At 35.7% G+C, this 19,909-nt stretch overlaps 1 protein-coding gene across 1 annotated transcript in view; it reads right to left on the reverse strand.

The window, feature by feature from the left end:
* The window catches only part of LOC121376933 (T-complex protein 1 subunit alpha-like), a 38,092-nt gene extending 19,520 nt beyond the window's left edge, over nt 1–18,572 (reverse strand). Inside the window, exons 1-5 of the mRNA XM_041504738.1 lie at nt 18,419–18,572; nt 7,209–7,294; nt 5,101–5,229; nt 3,702–3,799; nt 2,482–2,592 (exon numbers count right to left, since the gene is read on the reverse strand). Of these exons, the coding sequence (XP_041360672.1) occupies nt 2,482–2,592; nt 3,702–3,799; nt 5,101–5,229; nt 7,209–7,294; nt 18,419–18,491 (497 nt within the window). The 5' untranslated portion in view covers nt 18,492–18,572. The remainder of the gene's footprint in view (nt 1–2,481; nt 2,593–3,701; nt 3,800–5,100; nt 5,230–7,208; nt 7,295–18,418) is intronic.
* Between the last annotated feature and the right edge of the window lie 1,337 nt (nt 18,573–19,909).

The following is a 19,909-nucleotide window of genomic DNA, read 5'->3' on the forward strand; positions in this document are numbered from 1 at the left end:
CCATCTCTCAACAATGTCACATGAATACAATTTGTATGGCGTTGTCATTACATTAGTCGTTCACACCCTGTTAGTCTTAGTCTTGAGTCTTGACTCTTAAAAAGTTTTATAAGCACCAGGCTGGGATCTACATGACGAAGCTCTCTTAACATCCGTTAGTCAAGATTGAATCGTCATGTCAAGTCTTTTTGAAGTGCACTACGATTTCGCCAAGTTGCAATTACTTACTGAATTAGGTTCCTGGGCCCATATTTTCACAGTTATTTTAGTGCTACGAAATGATAAAACCATTGTAAGCGATGACATCACTGTGGTGTGTGCTGCAGTCATGTCATAGTCTACGATGGTGTTACAACTTCGTGGAGCTAAGATAGCTTTCAAAGTTCCTAGCCTGGTGATTATAAAGCGTTTAGAGTTAAGAGTGAAGTTTTGTAAGCACGGGCCCATATATTACAGAAATGATCATTTCATTCATGCACCGATTATGCAGTTTTATTTGACATAACCAGTTTATTATTTGTAAAATATTCTGCATAGTAATAATAAATAAAAAAATGATCTTTTATTTATTTTTTCAATTGAAAAAAAAAGAAGGTGAAAAACAAATTAACTTATAATCCTTTCCATCAGGGAATGTTGTCGTCTTACTGTGGTATGTACTACAACTGATTTATTTCTGAGCCAATTGTTTTCTAAATTACATGCAAAAATAGTGGGGGTTTTCTTATTTCCAAAACACAGCAAATTAAACTAAAATTATTTACAAAAATAATTATTTATGGAGGATGGGAAGGACATTAGGCAATTTATTTGCACGACACTTATTTATTTGCACGACACTTATTTATTTGCACGACACACTTATTTATTAATATTTTTAGAGGCTTTAAAAGAAACAATAACCAGACAAATCAGGGCTAGCTGAGACACTCGCCAAATTCACCAATTGCAAATTTTAAAAACAACTGGCGAATTGTATTTGAATTTGGTGAAAAAAAATGTGTGTAATATTTTGTTGGTAAATAGCTATAGATTTTGTATTATTAAAATAATTTGGCGAAATTTTCTGATGACCCAGAGTGCCTTCGTCAGTATGTTAGTATGCATGTAGTAGTAGTAACAAGGATATGGTCCTATGAGCTTGCTGAACATTTAAAGAAAACAATAACCAGACAAATTAAGTAAAGCCTTCGTCAGTATGTTAGTATGCGTGTAGTAGTAGTAACAAGGATATGGTCCGATCAGCTTGCTGAACATTTAAAGAAAACAATAACCAGACAAATTAAGTAAAGCCTTCGTCAGTATGTTAGTATGCGTGTAGTAGTAGTAGTAACAAGGATATGGTCCTATGAGTTTGCTGAACATTTAAAGAAAACAATAACCAGACAAATAAAGTAAAGCCTTCGTCAGTATGTTAGTAGGCGTGTAGTAGTAGTAACAAGGATATGGTCCTATGAGTTTGCTGAACATTTAAAGAAAACAATAACCAGACAAATAAAGTAAAGCCTTCGTCAATATGTTAGTATGCGTGTAGTAGTAGTAACAAGGATATGGTCCTATGAGTTTGATGAACATTTAAAGAAAACAATAACCAGACAAATTAAGTAAAGCCTTCGTCAGTATGTTAGTATGTGTGTAGTAGTAGTAACAAGGATATGGTCCTATGAGCTTGCTGAACATTTAAAGAAAACAATAACCAGACAAATTAAGTAAAGCCTTCGTCAGTATGTTAGTATGCGTGTAGTAGTAACAAGGATATGGTCCTATGAGCTTACTGAACATTTAAAGAAAACAATAACCAGACAAATTAAGTAAAGCCTTCGTCAGTATGTTAGTATGTGTGTAGTAGTAACAAGGATATGGTCCTATGAGCTTGCTGAACATTTAAAGAAAACAATAACCAGACAAATTAAGTAAAGCCTTCGTCAGTATGTTAGTATGCGTGTAGTAGTAACAAGATATGGTCCTATGAGCTTACTGAACATTTAGAAAACAATAACCAGACAAATTAAGTAAAGCCTTCGTCAGTATGTTAGTATGTGTGTAGTAGTAACAAGGATATGGTCCTATGAGCTTACTGAACATTTAAAGAAAACAATAACCAGACAAATTAAGTAAAGCCTTCGTCAGTATGTTAGTATGCGTGTAGTAGTAGTAACAAGGATATGTCCTATGAGTTTGCTGAACATTTAAAGAAAACAATAACCAGACAAATTAAGTAAAGCCTTCGTCAATATGTTAGTATGCGTGTAGTAGTAGTAACAAGGATATGGTCCTATGAGTTTGATGAACATTTAAAGAAAACAATAACCAGACAAATTAAGTAAAGCCTTCGTCAGTATGTTAGTATGCGTGTAGTAGTAGTAACAAGGATATGGTCCTATGAGTTTGCTGAACATTTAAAGAAAACAATAACCAGACAAATTAAGTAAAGCCTTCGTCAGTATGTTAGTATGCGTGTAGTAGTAGTAACAAGGATACGGTCCGATCAGCTTGCTGGACATGCTGGTTTTAGCAGCGTTGATGATGGCGTCCCGGCCCAGTTCGTCCGAACTGATGGTCAGATTGTCCTGGATGTACTTCACGGCCTCTCTGACAAACAAAAGGAAAGGAATTTTATTACAACACCTCAGCACATTTTAAACAGGGCTGCACAAAGTAGCGGTATGGTTGTTAAATTAAACTGAAAATTATGAAGGATGAGTTGAAAACTACAATCACTAGACTGAGAAATAAATCTTCACCAATGAGAGTGTACTTTTTCTATCCCACATTACCAGATATGATGGAGTCGTTTTCTCTCATTCATTCGGTAAATAAATCATTATTTTACACGAACAGACAAAGATGGCTGAACAAGTAACTTTTTATTTGACCATTTTATCATAAATAAACCACACTATATTTGCTGTGTTTGTTTCATGCGTTAACTAAAATTTAAAACAACAAATTAACAAGATCGCTTTTTAAATGAAGGTTTTAATAACAAAATATTAATTTAAAACTGTGTCTTCATGCCTCACGTAACCATCTCACATTAATATGATGTCACATATTACCAAAGACATCATGTTAAATGCAAGTGGGTGGTATCCCATGTGGGATAGAACTTTTTACATAGCTTTTTTTCATGGGGTAGCTTTGTCCCAAATACCAGAGGACGAGAGAATCTGCCTTCCATACTGAGGCACAGTAAAAGAAATTAGAACTATCTAGGTCAACATCAGGACAGAAAATATTAAATTATAATCACTTAAGGATTGTCTGTTATCTCCTTTACATTCATCGGGTAAGTAAAACCCAATTCTACGCCAGACACAATGGCAGCCAGTGCAATGAGCATCACATCTGCTTTATTTACAATTTTGAATCTGTTGCCATTTTATTCATATTTGACCTATATGGGTTTAAAACTTTCAATGAAGGTAGCAAAAATCCACATAGTAATGGGTGTGAAATATAAAAGTTACGGTCCCCATAATTTTTGTTATACAATTCTATATTCAGTAATTATTTTAGATTTTTTGGCCACTCGATAGAGTTGGAGGCTCAATGTCAAATTACAGCCCAGTTAGAAGTCATAAATAATTAACACTTATTTGTAAGTTTTTCGATTCCTACTTAAAACATGACAGCCATTGGCTAACTGATGTCCGATTATTTCAAGCCCTGTACGACCGAGCAGATAAAGTGTCACATACTTGCAGGCAAGCCGATAGCCGCTGATGATGGACGTGGGGTGGATTTTACACTTCACTAGCTCGTCAGCGTTCTTCAGTAACTCAGCTGCGATTATCACCTGTAGAACAAACACAAACGTCAAATATGCTGGTGTGTGTGTGTGTAGGCATGGCAATTAAAATTTTGACAAACCAATTATGAATGGACAGAAAGTTAAAACTGTTTTGTTTCACAGCATCACTAGAACACATGAATTTATTAATCATCGTCTACTGGAAAATTTATGGTTAAAGTTTGTTTTGTTTTACAACACCACTAGAGTACAGTCATTTATTAATCATCGTCTGTTGGATGTCAACAACTGGCAATTTTGTTTACACAGTCTTAAGAAAGCAAACCCACTACAGTTTTTTCAATAGTAGCAAGAGATCTTTTATATGCACCATCAGAATAGCTCATACAACAGCCTTTGATATACAAGTAGTGGTGCACTGGCTGGAACGAGAAATAGCCCACTGAAAGGGATCGATCCCAGACTGGCCGCGCATCAGGCAAGTGCTTTACCACATAGCTACGTCCTGCTTCTATGGATGGATAGTAGAGTTTTATCATTGTGTTACTAGACGCCGAGACGTGTTTGTATGACATGGATCAAAAACACATTAATCATCGGCCATTGGATGTCAGACATATGGTAATTTCGACAGTCTTAGAGAGAAAAGCCGCTACATGTTTCCATTAGCAACAAGGGATCTTTTATATGCACCATCCCAGACAGGATAGCACATACCACATCCTTTGATACACCAGTCGTGGTGCACTGGCTAGAATGACAAATAACCCAATGGGCCCACTGACGGGGATCGATCCTACACCGACCGCGCATCAAGTGAGTGCTTTACCACTGAATTGAAGAAATATATAAAATTAAACAAATATATATATAAAATAGTCCAAACACGTTTTGTCAGTGGTAAGGGCATGAGTGCAGGCCTTTGAAATGTCACTCACGCAAATCTAGGTTTGTGTAACCCCCGTTCTTGTTAAATTTCGGACATCAATTACATCAAAATAAAGTTTTTCTCAAAATAGAAACATAAAATGATTTTTGCACAACCCATAAATAGGTTACGCAAATGATCAGTTTTCCTAGGCGTGTCAGTGTAAAGTGTAGCACGTCTTCCTAGGCGTGGCAGTGCAAAGTGTAGCACGCCTTCCTAGGCGTGGCAGTGCAAAGTGTAGCACGCCTTCCTAGGCGTGCCAGTGCAAAGTGTAGCACGTCTTCCTAGGCGTGCCAGTGCAAAGTGTAGCACGTCTTCCTAGGCGTGCCAGTGTAAAGTGTAGCACGTCTTCCTAGGCGTGCCAGTGTAAAGTGTAGCACGTCTTCCTAGGCGTGTCAGTGTAAAGTGTAGCACGTACCACACTGGTTGTGCCATCTCCAACCTCCTGGTCCTGTAACTCAGCCAGCTCCACGAGAACCTTGGCCGCCGGGTGGTCCACCTCCAGCAGCTTCAGAATAGTGGCGCCGTCGTTTGTGATTGTCACGTCCTGCAAAAGCAAATATTTACTCAAGTCAAGACTTGTCTCTAAAGATGAAGCAATGGTTTTAAAAACAAGATCAGCCATGAAGATAATTCACGGGTAATTCTGGGTAAGCAGAATATTTTGCAAAATTATCTAGTAAAGTTTAAAAATAAAACAAGAACCCAGTTATTTTCCAATAAAATATCCACTACATCAAATAATTTTCCAAATTAAAATAAAATTCACCAAATGTATTTAAAATTAACAATTGGCAATTGCCAGAGCTAGCCCTACTGTGACTATTAATGAACAAAGTCTGATGTATTATGTAACACACTGTCTGACTATTAATGAACAAAGTCTGATGTATTATGTAAGACACTGTCCGACTATTAATGAACAAAGTCTGATGTATTATGTAACACTGTCTGACTATTAATGAACAAAGTCTGATGTATTATGTAACACACTGTCTGACTATTAATGAACAAAGTCTGATGTATTATGTAAGACACTGACTATTAATGACCAAAGTCTGATGTATTATGTAAGACACTGTCCGACTATTAATGAACAAAGTCTGATGTATTATGTAACACACTGTCCGACTATTAATGACCAAAGTCTGATGTATTATGTAAGACACTGTCCGACTATTAATGACCGAAGTCTGATGTATTAAGTACCACACTGTCTGACTATTAATGAACGAAGTCTGATGTATTATGTATCACACTGTCTGACTATTAATGAACGAAGTCTGATGTATTATGTATCACACTGTCTGACTATTAATGAACGAAGTCTGATGTATTATGTATCACACTGTCTGACTATTAATGAACGAAGTCTGATGTATTATGTAACACACTGTCTGACTATTAATGAACGAAGTCTGATGTATTATGTATCACACTGACTATTAATGACCAAAGTCTGATGTATTATGTATCACACTGTCTGACTATTAATGACCAAAGTCTGATGTATTATGTATCACACTGTCCGACTATTAATGAACAAAGTCTGATGTATTATGTACCACACTGACTATTAATGACCGAAGTCTGATGTATTAAGTACCACACTGTCTGACTATTAATGACCGAAGTCTGATGTATTATGTATCACACTGTCTGACTATTAATGAACGAAGTCTGATGTATTATGTATCACACTGTCTGACTATTAATGAACGAAGTCTGATGTATTATGTATCACACCGACTATTAATGAACGAAGTCTGATGTATTATGTATCACACTGACTATTAATGAACGAAGTCTGATGTATTATGTAACACACTGTCTGACTATTAATGAACGAAGTCTGATGTATTATGTATCACACTGTCTGACTATTAATGACTAAAGTCTGATGTATTATGTATCACACTGTCTGACTATTAATGACCAAAGTCTGATGTATTATGCAACACACTGTCCAACTATTAATGACCAAAGTCTGATGTATTATGTAACACACTGTCTGACTATTAATGACCAAAGTCTGATGTATTAAGTACCACACTGTCTGACTATTAATGACCAAAGTCTGATGTATTATGCAACACACTGTCCGACTATTAATGACCAAAGTCTGATGTATTATGTAACACACTGTCCGACTATTAATGACCAAAGTCTGATGTATTATGTAACACACTGTCCGACTATTAATGACCAAAGTCTGATGTATTATGCAACACACTGTCCGACTATTAATGACCAAAGTCTGATGTATTAAGTACCACACTGTCTGACTATTAATGACCAAAGTCTGATGTATTATGTATCACACTGTCCGACTAATAATGACCAAAGTCTGATGTATTAAGTACCACACTGTCTGACTATTAATGAACGAAGTCTGATGTATTAAGTACCACACTGTCTGACTATTAATGAACAAAGTCTGATGTATTAAGTACCACACTGTGACTATTAATGAACAAAGTCTGATGTATTATGTACCACACTGTGACTATAAATCAGTATAATTACCCCAATGTCATCCACCAGCATCTTGTCGAGTCCGACAGGACCGAGACTACTCTTGACGATGTTCGCGATCGAGCTTGCAGCCAGCACTGGAAACACAACAACAATTAACGTAACAAAGTTTGCTTTGTTCAATGACACCACTGGAGCACATTGATTAATTAATCATATCGGCTATTGGATGTCAAACGTAGGAATTTTAATGGACATTTAACCATCATATTTAGTAATCATCAGCACAATCTAATAATATATTTTTTCAGGCACAATAATTTCAAAATGTTAAGCAACTGCAGGAATCGAAAAAAGCATTGTCTGGTAACCCATTTACAGGTTACCACAAAATATAGCCTGGTAACCTATAGGTTACCACAACTATATGAAAGTTAGAATTGAATTCCTGTTACTACTACTTATTTATCTAGTGAGCGCTGCTTAACACGGACTGCCGAAATTGGGTGCAATTTCGTACGAGAAAACGAAACGCAGAAGTAAATTCATCTAGTGGATACTGCTTTAACGTGGAATGCAACTCCTTAGGAGAAAATGAAATGCGGAAGTCTGGAATACATTGCCTGGTTTTCGTTCGGAAACGAAACTACCATTAAAGCTGAATTTTTTTGTTGAGAACGAAACACCGTTCGACTTTTCTTACATGTCGTAACCTCCCGATGCTTGCAACTATAAGTCTGTTCATATGTTTTGTATCTCGATAACCCACTGTTTGGTTTCACATGTACATGAATTTCAAGTTTTCTAGTAGGTACACAATTCTGCAGAAACCTCACAGCACTCCCTTTCAATAATGTTCTGGTTAAATACGTATTTGGTGACTGGTTTCTTCCTGTAGTGTGTGTATTAATTAGTGATTTTCTTTTATCAAGGAGCTCGAAAATTATCAATGTAAAGGTATTTAAAAACATAGGATTGTTGTATTAAGAGTGGTAGTCAAAGTTTGGTAGGCAGAGATTGTGCAATATTGATATAGACCGTTCTCAGACAGTAATGTTTTTATAGAGTATGATAACTGTTCAAGTGTCCCTCTAGCCCTATTACCATCAGACTCAGAGTACTCGCGCTAGGCTCAAAATAAGAAGCAAAGTATGACCTGCTGTTATTTTTTAAGATAGCACGTCAAAAGAGACTGGAACAAAATATGACCGGCAGCAGGCATCGAAATAAGCATTGTGTCTGGTAACTCATTTACAGGTTACCACATAATATAGCCTCGTAACCCATAGGTTACCACAACTATATGAAAGTTAGTATTGAATTCCTGTTACTACTACTAATTTTAACACTAAAACGCGGACGTTCTGAAATTATATCGGTGCGCGCACGCAAACATTGGTAAGAGAAACGAAATCCATGGGATTGCAGAAATTGCTTGCAATTGGACAAGTGTGCACGAACATCAGTTCAATTTCGTACGAGAAAACAAAACGTGGAAGTAAATTCATCTAGTAGACGCTGCTTAAACGAGGAATGACTATAATTGCTTGCAATGACTATAATTGCTTGCAATGGCACAAGTGTGTGCAGACATCGATGAAATGTTTCTTACATGTGGTTACGTCCCAGTAACCTGAACGACCATTCGACTTATTTCGATGCCTGTGCAGTGAAAAAAAAAAAAAGATTGCTTAGAGTGAGGTGATCGCTTGGTATAATGTGGGGGAAATTATGAACTCTGAGATGTATTTTCGAGCATTATGGAATTAAAATGTAACAGAATGGCCAGCTAAATTGCAGATGAGATAATCATACAAACATCCTCCCTGTAGTCCAAAAAAAAAAAAAAAAAAAAAGGGGACCTGCTTTTTTTGGCACGAGCTTGGCGCATACTTCCCTTTCAATGGTTAATGGTCGTTTTTAGAGCCTTTGATACACAGGGTTACAGCTTTTGTTCAGAAAAAGAAAACAGTGGCGTCTTCGTTAATATAACATGTATCAACTGTTCTCACTGGATGTATGTAAGCAGAAGTTGTACTGTCTATCGGAATATTCCGATCATTTTGAACACTTCGGCCTATTTCTATTCATAATCAGCCGAGATGTTCCAAATTATCACGAATTTGCAGAACGGGCGGGTGAGGTGTTCTGCTTTTGTAGCAATCTCGCAAATTAATTGTAACCAATGTCAAAATAAAACGATAATGCTATGTTTGTTTACTTACTAGTAACTCTGTTTAGAGGGGATGATTTTCCGTGATCACGGAAAAATGGACGGAATCGCGGAATTTAGTAACTGAAACGGAATTTGCGATTTTTAAAAAATAACCTTCAAAAGTTGTATTTCTGGTTCAAGCACCATAATAAATATTTTTAGTAGTTTTAAGATTCAATATTGATAATACACGCATAGTGTTTTGGTATGCAAACTTTCATGGAGTGTACTGTACGTCTAAATATTTTCAGAACCGTTAATTCTCGGAAGTTACGCTTAATTGCCGTAAGCTTGCAACAAAGCATGTGACTGTTTACCCATGTCACTTTACACAGTGAAATTTAACTTGAAATATAAAAATAAACATGTACTAATACAATTTTAGAATGTTGATTATATAATAGGATTTCTAGTACGTTCAATTTCGATATTTTTCAATAATACTTATTACGATTCAAAAGCATAGCCAATTTACACAACACTTTCGCCAGAAAAAGTAATTTTGTAAAACTTCGGGCATATTCGTTAATATGTACGGAAACATTTCACATTTATAGTCCGTCCCACGGGGAACGCCTTTTTTCATGCTACGGAATTTACTACACGTTATTTATTTCTGAACCGATTGTTTTCTAAATTGCACACACAAATAGCATTTTACTTTTCTTCCCACCGGTTTATTATTGTAACACATGAGGCATTGTGTACATTTCCCCCCTCTCCCCGAGGGGGTTGCAAAATATATATCTTGGGAATTGGGCCCAGCTATTATTTGTGCTACAGGCCCCACTGATCCTTAAACCGGCTCTGAATATATAATTCTAGGCAAATATATATTTCTTAAAGTTATAAAATAATGTCGAAACTTTAAACGATTGACAGAACAGTGCTTAGTTTCGGTTCACTACCACTGGCCTATATCCAGATTGACCCGACCTCGTTTGAATATGTAATTTGTGCATACGGCACGCTAGTTAGGTTACAGAGAAACGTACATGTGTAATCGAGTAAGTACTAAAATAGTAATGTGCCCCCCTTTTTTTCCTTCTTTTTTTGGGTGGTTCACGCTTTGTAATCATACTGGAACTAATAAAATGTTATCAAGTATTTATACATATTTTTTGGCAACTAATGTAAGATTACGAACAATGCAATACCAAAGTTCTTGTTCATATTTTCGTGAAAATAGTGGGGTTTGTCAACGGTGTGTTTTGTTTATAAATGAAACTTACCCATAATCCATCAGATGAAATGAAACTGAAAGCCACACAATCAACAATTATTTATTGTTTGAATTTTAGGGAGAATGGATGTCTTTATTATTATTAAATACAAACAATAATTAACCGTAATTAAGTTTGTGTCTTTGTTTTAACTGCGGCTTATTTAAAGGTGCGGTTTATTACGGATGATGGTGGGAACCAAGTGGTGCGGTTTATACACTTCTCTTTTTTTTTAAAGTTTGTTTCAAAAATTATTTTTACAGGTATTTAACAAATAGCAATAGCAAACCAGCTCAGAGCTGGAACAATAGAACAAATGTATATAGTTTATAACAATAAAATATGACACTAATTGAACACAAAAACTGAAAAAAAACTGAATTTGCACAAATCTGAAACGGAATGTGGCAAAATCTGAAACGGTAAATCATCCCCTCTACTCTGTTATATTTAATTATCGGTTTTACAGGGGTGCAGCATGTAGGGCAATTCCACGCTAAAGTGGACATGGAGTGAAAAAATCAAATCATGTTATTCCTTATATATTAAGATTGTTTTTAATGTAAAAATGTCTGGAGAATCCAAATCTGATAAATAAAATATTGTAAAATAAATTGATGTGTTTGACTTTAGCTATTTTATGAGGATACCGTCACACTAAAAATATGACACTTCCGTAATACACACTATGAATTTATGTACAGCAGCCATGTAATTGAAGGTAATATTCTTTTTATTAGTGTTTTTGTTTTACCACTAACAAAGTACTACACTTCATAATCCACTTTAATGAAAAAAATATTTTTTTTAGATTTAGGGGAAATTAGAAAACATAGAATCAGTTTGTAATTCCGTTACCGAAAACAAACAAAAAGTTAGACCGTATTATTCATTTATATGTAATCAAGGAATCAACTCATATTCTCTGAGTATATGTTAATGAACATAATCAGACACATTTACTTTCAAATTCATACATTATTAGTAAAATTATATAGCTGTAAACATATGTAATTCCGTTACCATAGGTTTGTAATTCCGTTACCGTCTTTGGTATATATTGTCAAGAAACACTTTAATATAAAGCTACATAGTACTAAAATGCTACACTCTTATCCATATACACCAATACATCAAGTGATGTAACAACAGGAAGATATACAAAATCTTTTTTAAAAATCCATATGGTAAAAGTACTAGTAGTGGCTCCAAATGCATTTGCAGAACACCCTTTAGCAAATATAAATGTCATCCATTAACAATATAGAAATTAAGGAAATCTTATCAACTTTAACCAAACAGTACTACTTAAAAGCTTCATTATGCTGACTAAACATCTGCAATATCCATGACAAAATTCAAGTTATAATCGAAACCTACTAGAATTATATCGGGGCTCAAAATATGAAGTAAAATATGGCCTGCCATTATTATTTTTTAAATAGCAGACAAAAAGAAATATGGCCTGCTGTGAAACAAAAATGGCCTGCTGGAAATAAGACAGCACAACATGAAAGTAGGGTTTGCGAAAGTGTGTGGAAAATTAGGATCTCTGATATGTAGTTTAGAGCATTATAAAATTAAAATGTAACAGAATCATGAGCTCGGCCTCAGCTAAATAGAAGATGAGATGATCATACATACATCTGTTTTTTGAAAAATGACGCGATTTTGAGTTAATTTTAGCAGGTGAATGTTTATTTCACGTGCAAGATTTAAAAATAGACTTCTTTTCACATTTTACAGGCCACTATTTCCTGCCCTGTACATATATCTTTAAACATATATAGGGTCCAGAAAGTGGAAATGTAACATAACATATCTACTTGAAGCAAACTTTAATGTTACTTTATCCAAAGGCATTTATTGACTGTACATGTATTTAATAATTTATATTTAAATGACAGGATATGCAGAAAATGGAAAGTATCATTCTAATTACCAACATTATGCTTTTAAATGTATATAATGGACAAAAAGAAAGCAACCGTTTTATAGTGTTAATGCTGTCTTTACAAGTGAATCTAATCTGAGTAAAATTCTTAAAATGGAAAGATGGCATGTTTGGTTGGCCAAAAAAGAAAATGCTGGTGTTTTGAATGTTGTCATGTATGATACCATAACCTCAGATAGATGTGGAATTTTATTATTAGGCATAATATCTTTCACACCATAATACAATCTAGATGTTTGACGGTCAGTCTATATAATTTTAATTGGCATGTGTTCCTCTGACCTGGTGTAATTCTCTTTGTTATTAACAATGTCACTGTTCAAGAATTTTTTTCAATTGCTGTCAAACATTTTAAACATTTACTATGTAATATGTACACAGTTTAGTGCTAGTTTAAATCTCCACTCATAATATATATATGCACGTGTACATGTTACCGATATTGAAACTAGTTATCATTTCAAATATTAATATGAATGCTTAAAACAAGTATACTGAATTATTATTTAACATATTTGCAAATCAAATTTAAAGTAAATAAATATTGTTTTTCAAAAGTAAATTCAGAGCGGTAATTTCGTTACCGGCATTCAATGTTGTACAATAAATTTATGGACATAATTTGTAATATAATTTCTATTTTGTTAATCACAAGTCATTAGGTCATCATTCCATCATGAAGATAAATAATTATTTCATCATACTTCACAGAGTCTGTTGATGTTTTGCGGTGCCCGTAAAAATGGTGTCCGTTTTTACGTAATTCCGTTACCAAACTTTAATTAACCTTTAGACTACTGGATTAATTTTTAACAAAAATCACGTTGAGTGGGTACAAGTTTATAATTTTTACTCACGTATATTCACTTAAATGTTTGATAAATACATGAAATAAAGTTCATATATGAATCGGTAAGTATTATTTTCGTGCCTTTTTTTGTAATTTTTATTATTTTAGATTGGCTAATGGTGATTAAAATTAGGCAAAAAATAGAAAAAGTTGCGTTTACTTACGGGCATTTGTGGCCAGCTCTGCAGTATTTATGTCCATTATTCCCGATAACTGGTTTTCTGACCAGATTTGTTTTTAAAACCCGAACTACAATTTATATTGCAATATTTGGTGATTTTCGTTGTTGGTAAAACGATCCAATCAAATTAGCTGTTACAATCAGCTATCAATCCCTGAAAATGACCGCGACGTGCTGCCATTGTTGTCAAGCGAAAATACTTATCGAAAACAAAAGCCACCATTTTGAAAAAAATTCTTTTTTTTTTCATTATATTTCTGTTTCCGGTGAGTGCAAAACGGCGGGAATTATGAATTGGGGAATGCACTATATACAGTATACAGTATGTCGACTGATGTGACTTCGGGCGAGATACCTCGCCTGCAGTACTCAGAAGGTTAAGTACTCATGCACTACACCTTGCAGTAGGGAGTCTCACTTCTGCCCATGACAAGCACTAGTGCAGTACATTGTTACATCATTATGATAATTTTTCTTATGTGGACTAGCTGAGTTTAATGCCTGAAATATCTCTCCAACTCGTAATTCCATTACTGTGGAATTGCCCTGTACTTTCTAGCTCACCAAATGTGAGTAAAAATTCTGACCGATTGTATTATAATTTTATTTATTTTGCATTGAATCTGCCTCTCCGCATCAGCCATGCAAGAATTCCAAACTATTCAAACAAACGATTCAGAAGGATGTCATACATGCATTGCCAATAGACGACTTTAGAGTTCAGAACTGAGCAAGCGCCATGCCAAAGCAGCCCCAAACGAAAACGGAATCAAATTAGACAAAACGGAACCTAGCATTGGCTGAAACGCCACCACAATCTATGGCTATATGGCTAAAACAGAACTAAAAAAAATGTATGGCTAAAACGGTATGGCCTCAGACCACAATTAATTTCGCTATATGTTTCTATATAGCCTTAGTGGCTATAACATTTTTATTAATATCAGCAGGCCCGTGAAGTTTTGTATGTACCTTTGCCTGCATGGGGGACACATACCCTGAAAAGGACAACCCCTGTTGTCCAGCTCTTTCTCCCAGCATATTGGTTTAAACAGACACACCCTCTAAACCAGGCCGGAGTACACCCATTTTACACAAAAAGCACTACTTTTGCATGGGCCGGAATTACCACAAACAAGTCTTCAATGTCAACAAGTTACACATGTTTACAAACTACATGCTATCCCCTGTCACTTCAGTCAAACAGTTGCCACTTCATAGCTGTCTGCCATGAAATAATCACAGTCAAACAGCAGACTACTTGCGCGGTGAAACTTCCGGATTTTGGACAACCAAATGGGAAGATAACTGTAATCTGAGGCCGTATCATTACATGAACAATATCTTCAAAAAACAAGCTGTATTAATCATTTTTCATTTTGTTTTATTTTTATGTCTATACAGAGGAGATAGAAGTATTAGCAGTTAGCTAAAAGTTGGTGAAAAATAAAGAAATGTTTTATTTAACGATGCACTCAACACATTTTATTTACGGTTACGAACCCAGTACCTACCAGCCTGTAGACCGATGGCCTAACCACTACGCCACCAAGGCCAGTCTAAAAGTTGGTGAAATGCTGTTACGAGAGAAAAAAAGTATCGTTCTCGCCATTACATTGAGGTGCCGTTACAGCCAAATCAGTTTTTCTTTCGCCAACAAAAATGGTTCCCAGGAAACAGGGCCTGTCAAAGGTCAATAGGTCCTAAAAATGATTTGTTTACTTTGAAAGTATTATAGCGATATGTAAATCTATATAAAAGAAATGTGAATAGTGTAGTCTTGATCAGAATATTTCAACATGTATTGACTGGATAATCATGGTTTGGGGTTTAATTTAGTTTTTTTGCCACGTGATGTTGATAACTTACCAAGTGTTCTTAACCTTCTGACTACTGCAGGCGAGATATCTCGCCCGACGTCACATCAGTCGATATACTGTACACTGTATACAGTGCATTCCCCAATTCATATTTCCCGCCGTTTTGCACACGACACTCACCGGAAACAAAAATATAATTAAAGAAAAAAGATTTTTTTTCAAAATGGTGGCTTTTGTTTTGATTTTTTCAATTGAAAATACCTTGAAATTTTGAGTTCAAAAAGTGGTTTTCGGCAAGTATTTTCGCTTGACAACAATGGCGGCACGTCGCGGTCATTTTCAGGGATCGATAGCTGATTGTGACAGCTAATTTGATAATAAATTTGATCGTTTTACCAACAACAAAAATTACCAAATATTGCAATATGAATCGTAGTTCGGGTTTAAAAAAATAAATTCTGGTCAGAAAACCACTGTTATCGGGAATAATGGACATAAATACTGGACAGCTGGCCACAAATGCCCATAAGTAAACGCAACTTTTTCTATTTTTTGCCCAATTTTAATCACCATTAGCCGATCTAAAATAATAAAAATTACAAAAAAAGACACGAAAATAATACTTACCGATTCATATATGAACTTTATTTCATGTATTTATAAAACATTTAAGTGAATATATGTGAGTAAAAATTATAAACTTGTACCCACTCAATGTGGTTTTTGTTAAAAATTAATCCAGTAGTCTAAAGGTTAATGTTTTTGTCATTAAATATATGAATTTATATATACTGAACAAAAAAAGAAAGTTCCGATTTGTACATATAGTATTTGTTGTGTTAAAGAATTCATTGTGTAATGAAATTATATAGGTAGTATTAGCCGTGAGCTGTATTATCAGGATTCATGACTTTTATCGATTATTTTTGCACTGTTATTCGTCGACAACGTGAAATTCAGTTTGCACATGCATGCATGGTTCGACATGTCCCGTGTAGTATTCGGTCAATTTTTTTTACTTGTCTTACTGACATTGTTGTCAAGTGAACAAAAAAGCTTCAAATTTGTAAAAAAAATTAACGTTTTTTTTACATTGTAGCATTTTTAGTATGCCAAGAATACCCAATAATTTACGCGAACGGCATGCTTGATGCTGGCATGTCGACAGAAGACGTTGCAAGGCATGTTGGGAGTTTAGTCGAGCGATACGAAATCTTCACGTAAGATTTCGAACGACAGGAAGCACCAACGACTTGCCATCTCGTGGACGTCCGCGTGTTACAACACCGCTATATCATGAACACGCATTTGCGCAATCGATTCCAAACTGCCACTGCTACTGCTGCTAACACACCTGAACTTCACAATAACCGAATCAGTGGGCAAACTGTTCGTAATCGTCTGCGGGAGAACGGTTTACATGCATGTTTTAACGCAACGTCATCGTCTAAATTGGGCACATGTACACACTCGTTGGATACGGCGACGCTGGAATACCGTTCTTTTTTCGGATGATCCCGATTTTCTTTACAACGTGGTGATGGCAGGGTGCGCGTCTACCTTTGGAGAAATGAACGCTATGCTGACTGTTGTGTTCTTGAACGAGATCGTTTTGGGGATGGGGGTTCTGTCATGGTCTGGGCAGCCACTGCCCATGGTTATCGTCCACCACTAGTCATTGATGGCAATTTAAATGCTCAACCTTACCACGATGACATTCTCGCTCATCACGTCATTCCTCTGTTCCATAACAACGCCAACATCTCGATTTTTCAGCATGATAATGCCACCTCTCATTCAGCTAGAGACACTGTAATTTTTTTTAGGACAAATAACATTGATTTCATTGATGACTGGCCCACTAACAACTCCATCGAGCATGCCTGGGATTGAGGCGTCGTCCCAACCCACCCGCTAACGTCAACGAACTTCGTCAAGCGCTCATTCAGGAATGGAACAATATTCCACAGGCAGAAATGAACACTTTATTCAATTCTATGCGCCTGCGATGCACTGCAGTGGTTAATTCAAGAGGTGGTCATACCAGTTATTAAGTGGGTGTTTTTATTTTTAACCCCTACCAACTTGGTCAAAATTTCTCCCAGTTTGTTAACCTATGGCCATGATTTTTGCACCAAACGATGCATCATGGAACACGCTTTAAACGCATATATAACAATTATTCCCCGGTTTGTTTTCATCAAGTTATGTTCAAGCAAAGTTAGAGGAAGTTTCTTATTTTGTTCAGTATATATTAAAATGTTGCTAAACAAAAGTATATTTTCTAGGCGGCGAACTAGTAGAAAATCTGGCCAGCTAGTACAGCTTGTAATTTTTGTTGGTTCTCGTCTGGCAGGCTTGTGAAATATTTTAAATTTTTGCACCCCCTGAATAGTTTACTTTCTAAATGTTTGTATGTTGTCAGGGGAGCAGAAATTAGTGTTTGCCGAATTTGTGGCATACACTAACGCCAGACGTCAGTGAAAACTTCAAAAGAACAGTGATTAATAATTACCTGTTTGACAGTGGCAGTTATATAGTGATAGTCGTAAAGTTAATCAGTGAGAAAGGTTAGTAATTAATTATTAATGAGCAGTTAAAACTTCACAAGGAATTTCCTTAGGGCTGTCACTAACCCTAACTATTTATTATAAGTATTTATAATGTTCTTCATACGTGATAGTACCATAGGAATTTAATTTTATTTAATTTATTTTAAAAAAAATTAAAAAAATGTTAAATGAATATTAGGGTTTAGTTAGGATTAGATTTCATGTTCCTGAATTTCATCTACAAAATCAAGCTTTTATCTGTTGAGAATTTATTTGTGAATTGGACCAAAACTGTCTTTTTGTCAAAATATCCGAAGAACATTCCAGAACTGAAAACACGTGGGTAAACCTACCAACCACTCAACACCCAAATTAACAAGAATAAAACATTTCCCATGGATATATAGCAGTCTATTACTAGGCTAGACTATTTCCTCTCTAAATAAACTACAAAATAATCACACACCATTTTGAGTTCGCACTGACTGGCCTGTTGTTCTGTCGCCACCAACAGTCAAAGCTTTTTCGATGTTCGCCATGTTGCTACAACCAGGTACTCAGTCGTTTTATTGATTACTGATTTTCTCGAGTTGCAGCGCAACACACAAAAGAAAACCAGTAATAAACTGAACATTTTATTTGTTACGCCTGTCGAGTAGTCTCATTCTGTCGATTAAGATTTGTTCACACGGCACGATTTGCAGATATACATTATAGAAATATTAGAATGAGAAGTTTGTTTTCTTTAAAGACACCACTAGAGCACATTGATTTATTAATTATCGGCTATTGGATGTCAACCATTTGGTGATTTTGACATATAGTCTTAGAGAGGAAACCCGCTACAATTTTTCCATTAGCAAGTTAGGGATCTTTTAGATGCACCATCCCACAGATAGGATAGTACATACCACGGCCTTTGATATACCAGTCGTGGTGCACTGGTAGGAACAATAAATAGCCCAATGGGCCCACCGACGGAGATCGATCCTAAATCGGCCACGCATCAAGAGAACGCTTTACGACTGAGCTACGTCCCGTCCCGCGACTAAAGAATGAATGCATATTTAACGACACCCTAGCACAACAAATACACCGGTTAAAAGGCAGGCGCGGATGGAGGATTTCTGAAAACGGGTGTCCAAATGTGATGACTATAACCTCTCCTTTTACACAGGACAGTTAATAATATTAACAAGGTGAAACGTAAAAGCGAGCGCAAGTGAGATAAATTAAATGTGCTGTATAAATACGTGTGTGTGTGAGTGTGTGTGTTTGTCAGTGTGTGTGTGTGTGTGTGTGTGTGTGTGAATGTGTGTGTGTGTGTATGTATGTGTGTGTGTATGTGTGTGTATGTGTGTGTGTATGTATGTGTGTGTGTATGTGTTTGTGTGTGTCAGTGTGTGTGTGTCAGTGTGTGTGTCATCTATTCAGTTGTATGTGTGTGTTACCCATCTATTCACAGTGGTATGAAATCATGTGTGGTATATTACCCATACAGTGGTATGTACACCATGTTTTCAGTGGTATGTAAACATGTTTCAGTGTATGTATGTGTGTGTGTTTTCAGTGTGTCTATTCAGTGGTATATTTCTCGCTGTGTGTGGTGTGCCATGGTGTGTGTATCCTGTCTATGGGTGGTGTGTGTCATCTATTCAGAAACTGACGCCATATAACCATATGAATATAACCAAAATGTGTTGGGTGCGTCGTTAAATAAAACATTTCCTTCCTTCCTTCCTTCCTAGTCATGATGATAAACAAAAACAAACTTTTTAGAAGATTCTGATGTCTTCTAATAGAATACAACTGTATCAAGTACTGCCGGTAAGATCATTTGGTGCCAGTTTAAACTTTTATTAACATAATGGTTTTTAAAAATGTATTTGTTGTTCTTAAAGATTCCATTATGATTTATAATGAATCAGCATTGCGCGCATGAGAACATGATCCCTGT

Source organism: Gigantopelta aegis, chromosome 7, assembly GCF_016097555.1.
Source record: "Gigantopelta aegis isolate Gae_Host chromosome 7, Gae_host_genome, whole genome shotgun sequence".
NCBI lineage: Eukaryota > Metazoa > Mollusca > Gastropoda > Neomphalida > Peltospiridae > Gigantopelta > Gigantopelta aegis.